The sequence below is a fragment of the Mus pahari genome, chromosome 3 (genome assembly GCF_900095145.1).
Source record: "Mus pahari chromosome 3, PAHARI_EIJ_v1.1, whole genome shotgun sequence".
Taxonomy (NCBI): domain Eukaryota; kingdom Metazoa; phylum Chordata; class Mammalia; order Rodentia; family Muridae; genus Mus; species Mus pahari.
This window is the reverse complement of record NC_034592.1, coordinates 86,873,150-86,888,025: the sequence shown is the minus strand read 5'-3', so window position 1 is coordinate 86,888,025 and position 14,876 is coordinate 86,873,150. Positions and strand designations below refer to the sequence as shown.

Below are 14,876 nucleotides of genomic sequence, written 5' to 3'. Positions count from 1 at the left end.
GCTGTCCCCTGGGCTCAGACGTCCCGCCTCTAGAAAGATAAGAACTAATTTTCTGTAGTTTCTAAATGCCTAGTTTATAGGACTTTGTTGGAGTGTAGCTGAAGGAGCTATGGGCAGAATCTTTTGTGACTTTGTCTGGAAATGGCATTTCATAAGACAGTGAACAGCGGAGTCATGAGGCCTCATGCATTTAGCTGAGTAAAGACATCAAGGATCAAGAAGGGCCTGTGTAGCTATTATCATATGAGAGAGAGAGAGGGGAGAGAGAGAGAGAGAGAGAGAGAGAGAGAGAGAGAGAGAGAGAGAGAGAGAGAGAGGTTTTATGAATAGGATGGGAATGAGGAGGAGCCAAGCGCACACAATCTTTCATAAATCTCATCTGTGCTCCTGTGAAGTCTGAGGAAAGAGGGCCTCTGCTTTTAAACTTATCTCTCCTCCTGTTAATATCTTTGCTCGCCTTGGTGTCTCTGCTGACTCCCTAAAGCAGGCGACAGTGTTTAGTTTTCTAGGTTCATTAAGGGAGGCCCACACTGAGGAGGCCATGGAGAGTCTGAACAAGAGCTCTTCAGCTACATACACATATGCATCATCATCATCATCATCATCANCAGCAGCAGCAGCAGCAGCAGCAGCAGCATCACTGCTATTAGTAAAGTCTCAGAGTACACCCACTCTGTCCTGGGGACATACACAGGAAATATAGACAGATGTTCACATCAGCTCCATTTGATATGAAGAAACACCTAGAAATGTGGCAAGTGTTCATTGGCAAGAAGTCAAGTAGCAAAATGCAGCATATTCACATGTTCTCATATTACCATGTTATCATATTACAAGTGCCAGCTATGGATGGACTGAGAAACACTGTGCTGAGCAGAGGGGCAAAAGGAGTGCATGTGACTACATGTGTTCTCAGTTCTTTTTTTATAAGCTTCCAAAGCTAGTTTGGGTGTTTATGTTGGGTCACTAGGGCTTGCTTTTAAGGGAGATTGTTGGAGAGCCTGCCTCTCCTTCTCATCCCAGTCAGGAAGTGCGTGCTCTCACCCCCTCCTCTCTTCCCATCTTTCCTCCCTGCCCCCTATCATGTGTACATGCCCAGAGATCAATATCAAGTGTCATTTTTTAAATGGTTCTCTTCCTTGTTTTTTGAGACAGGGTTTCTCGCTGAACCTGGAGCTCACTAATTTTCAGTTAGATTAGCTTGCAAATGAATGCCAGGAATCTTCCTGTCTCTATAGCCCCAGAAGTGGAATTCCAGATTATGCTTTGTTCTCTATGAAGGTGCTGGGGATCCAAGCTCAGGTCCTCATGCTTGTATGCAAGTATTTTACCTACTGAGCCATCTCTCTAAGTGCAAAGTATTGATTAAGAAGCAGAGTATGGTCAGGAGGATACAGGGAAAAAAGCGTCATATAGGTTTGCATTCCAAGTAGCATTATGACGGGCGTGGTGGCGCATGCCTTTTAATCCCAGCACTTGGGAGGCAGAGGCAGGTGGATTTCTGAGTTCGAAGCCAGCCTGGTCTACAGAGTGAGTTCCAGGACAGCCAGGGCTATACAGAGAAGCCCTGTCTCAAAATCATCATCAACAACAACAACGAAACAAACAAACAACAACAAGAAAAACCATGTAGCATTGTGGCTCAGATTTAGGGGACATTTAACCTATTATATTGTGAAGTTACACATACATGCACATGTGCATACAAGCACTTGCATGCGTGCACACACACACACACACACACAGAGAGAGAGAGAGAGAGAGAGAGAGAGAGAGAGAGAGAGAGAGAGAGAGAGAGATACACACACACTTTAGTTTACCTAGATGAAAGCATTTAAATTTCAGTGTTAAAAGCTGAAAGAGTTTCTAATATAAACCAGGTGTTTCAAGTGTGCCAAAGACTTGACCTATTGAAGTTGGTTTCAGAATGTCCCCTAAAGGCCCATGTATTCAAAGCTTGGAAATAATGGGAACCAGTGGAAACTTTGAGGCATGGATCTGCTAAGAGCCTTTCCAGCTCTAGGGTATGCCCAAGAAGGTAAATGTGGCAGCCTGCCTCTTCTCCTTTCTCTCTTTCTCAACCCAGTTGTAAAGTCTGGAGCTTTAAGCTCCATCAGGTGCTTCCTTTCACTGGCACAGGCCACAGAGCAAAAGCATCAATAAGCCTTGGCCTCCAAACCTGAGCCAAAGAAACCTTTTCTCTTTGTGAGTCGATTTCTAGAGGGTATTTCCTCCAGTAACAGAAACTAACAGTCGTGTTTACAGAAATCTTCAGAGTCCTACCTTCCAGTCTACAGTTGGTCCTTCTGTATTCACTCCAGCTTAGATTTTCTTCATCTTTCCTTGATTCTTCGTCATTAACAAAGCATCACTTGGCTCACACAAATTGATAGATTCTCACCAATGACCCAGGAGTGTTAGGTTCTTGGCTCCACTCAAGTGTCTCCTAGTCTGTGCCATCCTTCAGAGAACCGGCTGATGCTGGCTTATTTCTATCCATTTTAAATGTAAAACATTCACTTGGACTCTGGTTTTGGCTGTTTGCCAGCTTAAAAGAAAAATGGCAACTGAGTAGCATGTAGCATGTTTTCTAAAATTGAGATTTTGGCGCCATGTTTTACTGTGGATGAGATGCAGACTTAACTCCAAGGGACGAAAGCATCAAGTGAAGTGTTCATTTTCACCAACAATTTAAGCAAATTGTTGTCATTCGTGACAAGAGACATGCTGTGTCACATCTGTGGATGTTGCTCATTCAGTATCAGCTATGTACTTCTTTCCTCTCTCCAGAATGGAAAGGAACTAATCCATCCCATCTATGAGTGGGTGCCCTGCACTGTGAAATGTGAGCCTGTCACATCTGGGTGGACTTTAACTGCTTAAGCATCTCAACATGTCTGTGGTGGTCATCCCATTGAAGGCTATGAATTTAATGTCTCTAACATGACCTTTTAATCTTCGCCATACTATTCCTCAGGTATAATGGTTCTAATTCTCTTAAAAGGCTAAAAAGTTGCTGTGTTAGAATGTAAGAAACTGACTGTGTCTTTTATGAACTGTTTAAGAAATTCAAGGGAAGATTTCATTTCCCTTTTCTTACCATACACTTGATGAGGTTATACTTCCCTGCCCCCCAGACAGAGCAAGGCTTTGGCCATTGACCCATGAGCAGAATCGAGGTAGCTAGCATTCAGGAAGGGGCGCTGAGGTTTTTCTGCTGGGTTTCTTTTAACCTGCATTGGTAAACATGGAGACAGCCTCTAGCATACTTTCTGTTGTGGTTTGTATGTAGATCTCTCCTACCCACAAAGGTTAATGTGCTAAAAGCTTGGTCCTAAGTGTGCAAATGTTGGAGGTTTAGGACCTTTAAGAGGTTGGATATACTGAGAGATGACTAGGTCACTTAGGCTACTCCGAAGAGATTAACATCTGCTTCTAGGGAGTGGGTGAGGTCTCACATAACTTGACCTTGGGAATGGGTTATAATTGTTCCACCTGTGTTTATCCTCTTCTAACCACTACACTGGCCACTCTTGTATGATTTCTTCCATGTGATGATACCTGCCTGTTATGACATCACAAGGCACATGCTGATTATGGCCACCTGAACTCAGACATTTCAACCTCCTAGAAAATGACCCCAAATAAACCTCACTTTCTCACAAAGTGTTTGTGTCAGGGGTTTGAGAGATGCTCCCCAGTGTGGATTAAGTAAGACATTCCCTGGATGAGGACAGAAAGGAACAGTGTTTCTAGCTAAATGGGGATTAACATGCCACATAGATAAGAAATGAACAGGGGTTTTGGAAGCCTCCTTAGCATGGCTGGTTTACAGATGAACCATCATAACACACATTCCGCTAGCTTTGCTTCATTAGCTGTGACTTTACTGCACACTGAGGTTTTTTTTCAGAAAGTGTTTATTTGAAATATCATAGACTTCAGTCCATAATTTCTTCCACAAATACCACTAGAGATATAACTAACACTCTGTAGCCAACAGACTTCAATGAAAAGTGAATAGGCGACCACAAAGAGAAATTGGAATCTACATTTATTGATGAGATATATATATACACAGTAGTTAAAACACTTAGTGAAAAATTGAATTCACAGGTTATTACCATCATATGAAGAATATCCAGTTATTTTTTACACATGAAATGTTACAGTCATGAGTCTACATCACAGGGAAAGCTAAAGACGAACACAGGAGATCTCAACTACCCAAGGTGTGCTTTTGCCAACAAGGCATTTCCTAGTTCCATATATAAGAAACAGCCCCCAAATTAGTCTCTTTGCAGTCATTAGTCTTTAAATACCATGTGCTATAGATGCACTATGCTACATGACACCAGACCATCAGGGACTGTGAGCGGGAGGGAAAACATTAATCTGATCTTTCATTCAAAAAATAATCCTGCCTAAAGTCTCCTTCCCTTTCTGTACATTTCTTTTTTTTCATCCAGAATTTGAAGGGCACAGTCTCCACACCCCCTCACTCCACACATCTGGAGAAGCCCCTGAAAACGAGTGTGCTTGCTTCACATCTCCATGATCTGTGAGAAAAGGGAGGGGTACTCTCCAGCACACTGCTGTTTCTAGTGTCTTTGTGGGGAAGACAGGGGTTACAGGAACTACAAAGTATGGCATTTAGTGAGAATGCAGTTTGTGAAATCACATCTAATTGCCACTGTTAATCTCATCTCCACCCATTCCACAAATGCAAAGAGCAGACCGGGTAGAGGAGATCAGCCTCCTGTCACATACTGAAGATCAGTGTGTCAGAGGTTGGTCCTCTGCCAATGCCAAGGTTGGCCGTTGGCCTTTGCTGGTCCTCAGCCATTGCTGGCCCTGGGCCTTGGTGTGCTTCTAGTACTCTGTTGTTTTCTCACAGGTGTGCAATTTGCTGCCAGAACTGTGCTTTCCGGGGAACGCGCGTGGGGGGGGGGGGAATCTCACCTGCATGACTGGTAATCAGTAAAAACACTCTTATACTCCAACTCAGGAAGTCAAGGGTAACAAGGTTCTCCACAATCTTAGGCCATGATGAAGATCAGCATCATGATGAAGATTTGACAACCAGAGAGGTTGACCCTTCCCCCCAAAGACACGATTTGAGTATGAGGAGATGGACTTTTTTTTTTTTCTGTCTCTTTAAGCCCAGTCCACTGGTGAGGGAGGAGCGATAAGTGTCTACATTCTAAACCTCCCTCAGACTTGGTAACCACAAGTTCCACTGGTACATTGAGTGGGAATGATGCAGGCATAGGATGATACTTCACTGAGTAACAGGAAACACATTCACCCCCATCCCTGCTTGGGGCTGTATTTACAAAGGTGCTGGACTCAGAGATTTGCAAACAATCATCAGTACAGAGGTTTCATAGGTAAGTTCTTCACTCAGGTCACATTGAGAAAGAGAAATAACTCTTAGACGATACCTAAGACTGCAAAGAAAGGTTTCCCAATGGCAATCGACACATCTATTGCATTTAGATAAACAGCCAAGAAAAACAGTTAAATTAAATTACATCTATACATTGTTTCACTGAAATTACACACAAATACCTACATGATAGCTACACAAAGTGCATAGGCACTGTCTTCATGCGTGAACCAAGTATCAGCGTGTACACACAAGAAACTCATGCTCTGATAGCTAGCTGTGAAAACAGATACAATCTTAGCCAGTTGAGGGCACATCTAATCTGTTCGCTTAATGAGGAGCAGGGTTGAATACATCCTACTATGTCATCTATGTAACAGGCTATTCTTTCAAACACAGTAAAACACCAGTCCTCCCACCATTGCAGAGAGTGTGTTCGGTGGAGAAGAGACACCTTGTCTATTCTGTGGCTACTGGTTTACCTGTGGGAAGGTTAAATAAGTTTGTTGCCTACCTGAGGATAAACTATTTGAGTTTATGCTAAATAATCTCAGTATGACTCTAACTCCCAGCTCCAGCCCCCCTCAGTGATACAGCATGGATTCTGAATGGGTACTAAAAATATGTTGTCTTTAATTTCTTCTTAAAAATATATGTTCAATTCATATAACAATGTGAGGTTTTGCTATCATTTTGCTTGGCAAGACTTAAAACTGCACCAAACCTGTCCTGAATTCTTTACTTACTAATCATCCTCAGTCTTTGCTACTCTATGTTTTATTAGGTCAATTTTCACATAAACATCTAGAAATGCATGGGGGATTCTGATAAGAGAGGCAGTCCTGCTATTAGCACCGGCCTTTATTAATCTTATGGGAAAGTAAAATTGGAAAGGTCGATTGGGAAAACAAGAACTGATGTTGGAAAAAAGCAGTCAGCACCATTCCTTGATGCTGAAGGGCTAACTGCTCAAATGCCTATGCTAACTACCTAAGGGGCTTAAGCAATTCTTTGTTCTGAGTTTGGTCAAGTTATTCATTGCATCATTAAAGACTGAGTTCCAAAATTTCTCAAATGTGTCTGTATGCTCAGGAAACAGTTGATACCCCAAATTGCTATAGAAATGTGTGCTCTAATTAGCTATACTTCTATCTATGTGGTTGTATAGAAAATATCATAAGAAAATATCTGTCTGAAAAAATTACAGATACCAAAGAGACTATATTAGCCTACTCCGAGTCTTTATGATTTTTGAAGAGTAGATACAAACGTGTAATGTTATTAAAAGTTAAATTAACATTAAAACTTGTAATATCCAGGACTATAAATATTTCTCTGTATAAATAATAGCAAAGAAATTTGGGGATTTGTGGAAGAAAGAATGTAAGATTGGGCCAAACTAACTTTGTAGATTGGAGGTGCAATACTGATCAGAGGGTGATATGGTGTCCCTAGTAACACAGATTCATACCAGGAAGCTAAAATATATCTGCTGGCATCAAGATAAAATTAGATTCACAGTTTGCCAGCTCTGTCCTCAATCTGTAGAAAACAAATAGAAAAAGAATATACAAAAAAATTCTCCAAAAAGTAGGTTTGTTTTAATATATACAAATCTCTATAGTGACCAGCTGATCTGGTCATTGTTGTGCAATGTGGGGGTGGGATGCTGAGATTTTATGGAGGAGGGAAGAAAGAGGAAAGAGTTGAGGTGGTTTGTAGAAGAATCTGGATACCGAAGGCTCTTAGAACAGGAAAGTGACCTTATGGGTACTAAGCCACCCAGGAGCTGAGTTTCTGGGTTTGTGTATTAAGGAATTTGTTGCAGCATGGAGAGAACTTAGGGATCTGTTTGACCACTTCCTTGGCTGTAAGTGTGCCTGCCCCCCACCTAGGGCAGGAGGCCATTTCCAGGCAGGATAAAATGGTTGCCATAGGGAGGAACAAAGCCGAGAAGTAGTAAGGCTCTGACTGCATCATCCCCCATGTCCCAGAGGATGGTGATAAGGATAACAGTCGGTTGTTAGGTTCTAAAGCTCACCCAGGGATTGGGGGTGTCTCCAGGGGAACCTAGATATTCTGCCACCCGTTGTCTGTGTCACGTGATGCCTCTGCAGAGCCCAAGTCTGTTCCAATAGTAGATTTTATTCTCAGCCTCAAAATACAATTGGAAAGACTTAAAAATACCAAAATTGGTAACTGGATCATAGGATAAAACAAGATTCAGCATAGAAAAAAACTGATCAGAAATGATTCAGATTCAGAGTGTTAGTGTGAACCCAATCTCCTAGGACCTTCTGGACTCCCCCCCCCCCACACTTTCTGCAGTGACCTTAAGTAGGTCAATTAAGAAACATCTTTCTGCTCTCACTTTAGATCTTCTATCACCTTGAGAGGAGTAAATCCCCAACCACCATCACCACCAACAAAAATTAGCCTTTTCTGAACAGGCTATACTCCCTCAAATCTGAAGAGCTGAAATCTTTTCTGGCAATGAAGATGTTCACCACAATAAATACATCAATTTAACTCTGGTTGAAATTTGGTCAGAGAGCAAAAATGCAAGCTAGGACCTTCACTAACAGAACCAGGGAGGGTAAGGTGCAGCCACCCCTCTCTGCTGTAATGACTTAGACACTGTGAACATGGAAAGGGATGGGGCAAAGGGGAAAACTCCATTCTTATAAGTGACATAATCTTTCCCAATGATATGATGTCTGTTATGCATGTAAATCAAGAGGAGAACTTTCTAATGAAATCAATCAAATCCTCCTGCACATCTCTCCAGGGGGCGGGGGTGGTGGAAGGCTCAGAATGGATGCACATGTCTGTATGCAAGTGGTGGGAAAGGTGTGTGGAGACCGTTGCTGTTGTGCAAATCTTACACCAAATGTCAGGAGTGTTCAAGCTTGCTTGCCAGAGGCTCCCAAATTCCCACACAGGGTTGGCAATTAGGACTGTTTGGGGAAAATGATGTGGGCTGAGTATTTGGAGTGGGCTCTGTTGCTACAGCAGGTATGATGCAAGAACTCAAAATGCAGACGCGCAATGTCTGGTCGCTCACGGTGATGCTGCAGAACATTTCCCTGAGCAAAATCACTGCTTCTGTGAGAACAGTGAGTTTAGGGAATAGGGATTTTAACCAAAGGATATTTACTGATGTCTGAATGCTGGAAACTGGGTTACTATGGCCACTCTCCAAGCTTGTTGTAAAATATGGAATGAATGGAAGCTTGAGTTGGAGTTTTCTCAAAATGGACAGGAAACATCTAAATTGAATATTCATTATTGTGTGTCTTTTCAACTTACAATATAAAGAAGCCATGTTTGAGAGCAGTAATATGGAAGGAGATTAGAAAACTGCATTTGGTCCAATCCCTTCTCATTTCAGAAGGAAATGTAAGAAACCTGGGCACACAGTGACTTGTGTGAGCCTTATAAGTGGAGAGTGTCTTAATCAAATGTTTCCTCTCCCAAGCCACGTTGTTTTGAAGCATCTCTGTGTCATTGCCTGATTATGGTGTGAGGCTCTGAGACTGGCTATTACTATTCAGTTAAGATCTGCTGATATCTGCTTCCAAGCCAAGCCCCTCTTAACTATTTGGCCATTTACTAAACAGTCACTTAAGCAATGAAAGGAGAGGAAAGGGAAGGGCAAGGGCAGTGAACTGGGAAGAGAGTTTTAGGGAAAATCCTAAACTGGTTGGTGTTCTTGATGAGACTTTAATCTCACTCCACCTACAGAAAACTAGCTGTCACAGTTGCCACCTGGCTGGGTTGGCACACAGTGATCCTTCTTTTGGGTTTAAGCAGAGACTACTGTAGATGCCAAGACCATGAATCTTCAGTGACAACTTGGTTTAGGAAACCCTTGCTTCAGACTCTAACCTTATCTCCTTAAGACCCTTGGGCCCCGAAGCCCCGAAAGCATCCCAATACTGGAAAATCCCATCTGGTCCTTCTTCTTGACTGATAGATGATGAGTTCAGCTGCAGAATAAGCAGAAAAGAAAAAAAGAAAAAGCAGGGCAGACAGATTGGTCCGAGAAGAGAGCAGCAAGCAGGGCAGGTTGCCCCCTGGGGTTGTAACCGCTGCCATTTTAGTCATCAAAGGAGGCCTGAGCTGCTCAGGCTTGTTTATCTGAGCCAGAAGCATTCGAATACCTATTCGGGTTTATTGCTCTGTTGCATGAGGAAAATAATGCATAGGCAAGAGCCTAGATTCTGACAAAAGAGAACATTATAATAAGATTTTTACTTTGGAGAACAAAGGGAAGATTACTCACAGAAGCAAGGCAGGGTTGGGTTTTCTTCTGAGGCCTTTCAGCTCTCTGAAGGGCATCTGACTACGTGCACTTCTATGTGCTGTGATTTTCCAGCCATAGTTGACCCTAATCAGCGAACCACTGAGATCCCAGCATCTGCCAGCAGGGACTGACCCATAAACTGAATTCCTCGCACACAGTTCTGAGCTTTCTTCATTTTCAGCTGGGGACATTTTGGCATCCTTCCTTTGCTCTGTGAATGTCCCAACTAACTAGTGACTAGTGAGGAGAAAAGGCTAGTTGTACCTTTTATAGAGCATAAAACCTTCTACAGGCAATGGGGCCACACAGGCTTTTATTACACCCCAGCTCCCCCACCCCCACCAAAAAAAAAGGTTAAAAATCAAATCTGGTAGTGATCTCATGGTCCTAAAAATCACCTACAGGCCTTTACTGAGGTTTTGTGTGCTTAGGTCCTGATGGCTGCCTGGATTCTCTGGTGTCCTGCCACCCTCAGAAGCCCACAGTGAAATTTTACTTTCAAAACAACCACTCTGTTCACTGGCTGAATTGACTTTGTTGACTTTTACTCAGCAGTTAATAAAACGATGATATGTCTTACTTCTTGTAGGGAAAGGATGAAAAAGGGAAGCATGAACGTCTGCTCACCTATTTGTTTGTTTTTTTTCCTGAAATGATTTTGATTCCTTGAAAGTATTAACTGAATCCGTTAAAGGAAGGGCACTGCCAAAGCCCCAATATACAAACCTCCCTGGTACCTGTAGTTAGTGTATGTGACACACGCCCTGTGTGTGTGTGTGTGTGTGTGTGTGTGTGTGTGTGTATGAAAGGGAGAGACAGAGAGAGAACTACACATAAAAGATTAATCATCATTATGGGCATTCAGATCTACGATGGCTCTACTAATACACACACACAGTGACAGGTACCCTATTTAGACTAAGGCTACTAGAACACAAATTGGATCTGTTTTATTTTTTCAGCTTCCTGCACCTTTTCTAGGCAAGGGAATCTCCAAAGGGCATGGAAAGGGTTAACAAGGCTTACAAAAGCAAGACACAGTACTATGTCAAGTCCACCACGTCCTAGATTTTTAGGGAAGTCTCCAATTTGATAAATTATTTATTTTTAATAAAATGTATTAAATTTCCAGTAAATGTGATTTCCCTAGCATATTCTCTTGAGACAACATATGTAGTCAGCAAAACCTGACTTGTGAAACAGTGTGCTTTTGTTCTCCTGAAAGCCCTGCCTTCTTTACATATGCTCACAGGACTGCAAGGGGAGAGCTGAAGACAGACAAACTAGACAGATTTTCAGGCAGAATCTGAGATGACAAACACTGCCATCCTGTGAGTGCTTTTGAGGAAAGGGCAATGTTCCAGTACCCAGGTGGCCTTGTTTCTTCTTGTATGGGGAGACACATTGTACAGAATGGCCTTTCCCTCCCCGACACAGCAAAACCCAGCATGCTCCTGGATGCCTTGCCTAGATACATCTACTCAGCATAGGAAAGCCCTGGGGTACCACTTACAGACTATCTAGAATAGTTCCACAGCTAAGCGGAATCCCTTCGGCCCTTCTTGTCTTCCTTCAGGGTTCCACTGGTGGTTACGGCTACCCTGTGCAGTGTCCCTCAGAAGAACATAAACAAGAGTTCTGCCAGCCGAAGCAGTGGTGCCCACCTGTGATCTTAGAACCGAGACTGAGCAGGAGGTGTGAGAGTTTGAAGCCAGTCTGGGCTACATAATAAGACCTTGTTTTTCAAAAGTCAAAACCTGAAACAGAACAAACTAATTAATTTAATACTGCTCAATAGTGTTCCTTGTTTAAAAATAGTTAGGGTTTATGAGATAAAGCAACAGGAATCTCTTGTCTTTTCTATGTGTCTGAGCTGTCAGATTTGAAGTAGAGAAGTCACAAGAGAGGCTAAGAGGAGAAGCAATGGCCCAGTGCCCTTCTTCAGAGGCACTGGGTCCTATTACTGCTTTTGAATGTCTCCTCAGCTCTGCTTCCCTCAGAGGACACACATGCGCTGGCTGATGGCTCAGCTTCTATCACTCCTTCAAGTTGAATTTGTTTTGTTTTTCAGTGGTTCAAGTTCCCAGCTAACCATTAAACCCAGGATCTTAGGAAAATACTGTGCATTCTTCAACAGAAGATAATAATAGAGACATTCACAATTTTAGCTTGCACAACCCATCATTAAGGATTCGTTGGCTGCCTACCACAGGCAAACCATCGTGCTGTGCCAATTATATTATTTCTTCCTTTAGACTTTCATAGTCCCTGGAAAGGATTCTATCTGGAAAGTTGTATAGAGCCATTCTTGGTCCCCATTTGATGGTTTGAAACTGCGTGGTCTCTGTCATAGGAACCTTTATAGGATTTTATACACATGTTTGCTTTCTGTTCCTTTCTCACCAAAGACGTTTTGTGTTTTGTGATAGTTTTCATGTGCTTTAATATAACAAAACACTTTCTACATATTAGATATATACCAAGATGATAGGAAGAGTCATAGCCAACGTGTGTCTCTTAATATGAGGAGGCTAAAGCACTCAGCCATATAAGCAGACGAGGATGTGACGGATGTGATTTGGATGTTGGAAATATCTTTTGGTGAGGAACTCAAGTGAGAATCTATGGGTGGAACAAAAACCCAGATCAGATCATCACACTTGAGTTCAATATGCTCTTCGAGTGCAAGTCAAACAAGAGAACTGGAATATTTAATTCTGACTAAAATTCAAGTTGACTATGCTCCTTCACTTTCCTCAAGGTATACAGTGATAATATGCAAATGATTCCTAGATCATTTTCAAATTTGAAATTTCCCATTTTTCACAATACACATCAGACACACGCACGCACACACACACACACACACACACACTCACACACACAGAGAGAGAGAGAGAGAAAGGCAGAGCTGTGGCCTCTATGGTCACCTGAATTTCAGAGTATGGGCACCCACTGAAACTCTGAAACATTCTACTTAGACAGTGCACAAAAAGGTAAGTTGTAAGAGTTCCCCCAGACAGATGCTTTCCATCAATGTAGGTGCCAACTCTACAGGCTGGAGGGGAGGTACTTCTAGAAGCTTCAAGCAGAATCTTTTGTGTAGAACAAGGTGAGCCATGAACACTTTAAGGAAGACAACACCATGTGTGCTCGTTGTCTCAAGTCCCTGGAGGGTACCACCACACTGCTTTCATCCTGTCCCCTTGAAAAATATAGCATCCACAGTTTTGCACTGAGACAAAAGGAAGCTGGCAAGAACACATCTTCCATTCAAAGTGGTTTCTCCAGCAACGTCCATTCAGACAATAACACAAGTAAGAAAATTAGACAGTTATGAAGCATTATTTGGCAAAGACACAGCATGGTGCCTATCATCACGGGTGTACACAGCTCCACTATGCCTCAGCTAACAGATTAAGTAAACATAGAAATATATGCATTGTTTCCTTTTGTAAAGGAAGCCTGTTTAGAGAGCATCTTTTACCATAAGATACGCTGGGGAGTTTATTCAAGAATTGGCTGAGAATCGGGTCATTATTTTTCACGTTTCCAAGGTTCTTCCTCAACACTGCAGTCAGCTGACTTTCCATTGGCCGCCAGAGTTACCTGAAAACAATTACCATCAACATCCAACTTACAGGCCATGAACCACAAGAAACACCTCCCATGGGTCATGTGGAGAAGCACCAGATCCAAGCTTACAGTATATGGGAAAACCATAGTTTTAGATGGTATTCCTTCAAAATTAGTTTTGAACCCATCTTGATGTTCAGCAGTGAATGGAGAGTTGAATTATCCATATTTGCCTGAAAGATCACAGATTCTCAGCAGTGTAGGGACATCTTCAACAATATTTTTAGGATTGTAGACTATCTCACTACCCAAAGACCCATCACATACCACTGTAGTCCTTAAAATACAGTGAGTACCATGTGCTACTCCATACAACCATACAGAAAGCAATCCAGAATTAGGCAGCTACTTCTACTCATGCATGTAAAAGGTTCAGTCACAGTGAGGCTAGGGGAATTTCATACATGTTCAGTCTTAATTACTGAAATGATGGTGTTTTGGCTCTACTGAATAAGTCTTCTTGGCTTTAGAAATTAAAACGGGAACCATTTGAAAGTGGGGGGGGGGGTCAGTCGCAATGCATTCCACATCATTTTGATGTAGATATTTGGGAACCTATAATTATATTCTGTTTTTCTGGCCCAGAGCAAACTGAACCTTTATGCAGGAGGGAAGTTCTCCCATCCACTTCTAAGCAGGTTTCCTAGCTTACCTTCTGTCTGTCTGTCCTCAAGGTCATGTGCAAACTTAAACCCACGACTGATATTCCACATAATGAAGAGACTGGATTTATGGAAGCATTAGGATATGGAGACATGACAAATGCAGCAAAGTTTGAAAGAAATCGGACCTCCTTTTTACCCAAGTGGGAATGAAATGCATGCATCAAGAGCATGCAGCATGCTGGGAACAGAGAACCAGGTGCCTTTCACGAACCATGCAATGAAAATGAAAACACTATTCATTCATCCAATTCACATTAGTACATGCTCCCCACCCTGCCCAAACACTTAGAAAGTCCATGCAATTAGCAGTGATGGCTCACATGCTGTTACTCAAAGGAGAATTAAAAGGCTATTGCAAAACTCCAAACTACGGTTATGAAGAGACCAGCATGACATAACAATGCTTGAAAGTAGTTTTGACCAGAGCTGCAGCAAACTGGTTTCCCCTTCAATAAACTGTCAAGAAAAACTACCAGGGACAGACTGGAGAAATCTGCCTATTCCTTGTGGCCTTGAATGTGCCTATTTGGCTCTTAGTGATTAATCACATCAATGGCAGTGCACAGCTATCAATCACAATGTGGCATCCTGGAAGAACCAGACAGCATGTGGGAGATGTTTGCTTTTTGTTTATACATACTGGGACCTATATTTCAAAGATAGTTGAACCTTTGCTGAACCAAAGAAAGCTGGAAGCCACCTTCTAACCCATTCTATCCCTGTCTTGTTCAGTCAAGGGTAGGGCCTTGGCAAGAAGCGTTGATGCTCTTCTTGCTGGGCTCTAAAAACTGGACCTAAAAAGTGGTGAGGGTGAGAATTAACTAGAAAGACACCCAAAGAAATGAATACATGTGAGCCAGATACTTAGGGAAAGGATGTG

At 42.3% G+C, this 14,876-nt stretch overlaps 1 protein-coding gene across 3 annotated transcripts in view; it reads right to left on the bottom strand.

Annotated features, from left to right (window-relative positions):
• Positions 1 to 4,036: 4,036 nt before the first annotated feature.
• The window catches only part of Slc1a2 (solute carrier family 1 member 2), a 132,599-nt gene continuing 121,759 nt past the window's right edge, over positions 4,037 to 14,876 (bottom strand). For all 3 annotated transcript variants that reach the window (XM_021192027.2, XM_029536702.1, XM_021192028.2), the window contains exon 11: positions 4,037 to 13,304. In XM_021192027.2, the coding sequence (XP_021047686.1) occupies positions 13,233 to 13,304 (72 nt within the window). In that variant the 3' untranslated portion in view covers positions 4,037 to 13,232. The remainder of the gene's footprint in view (positions 13,305 to 14,876) is intronic.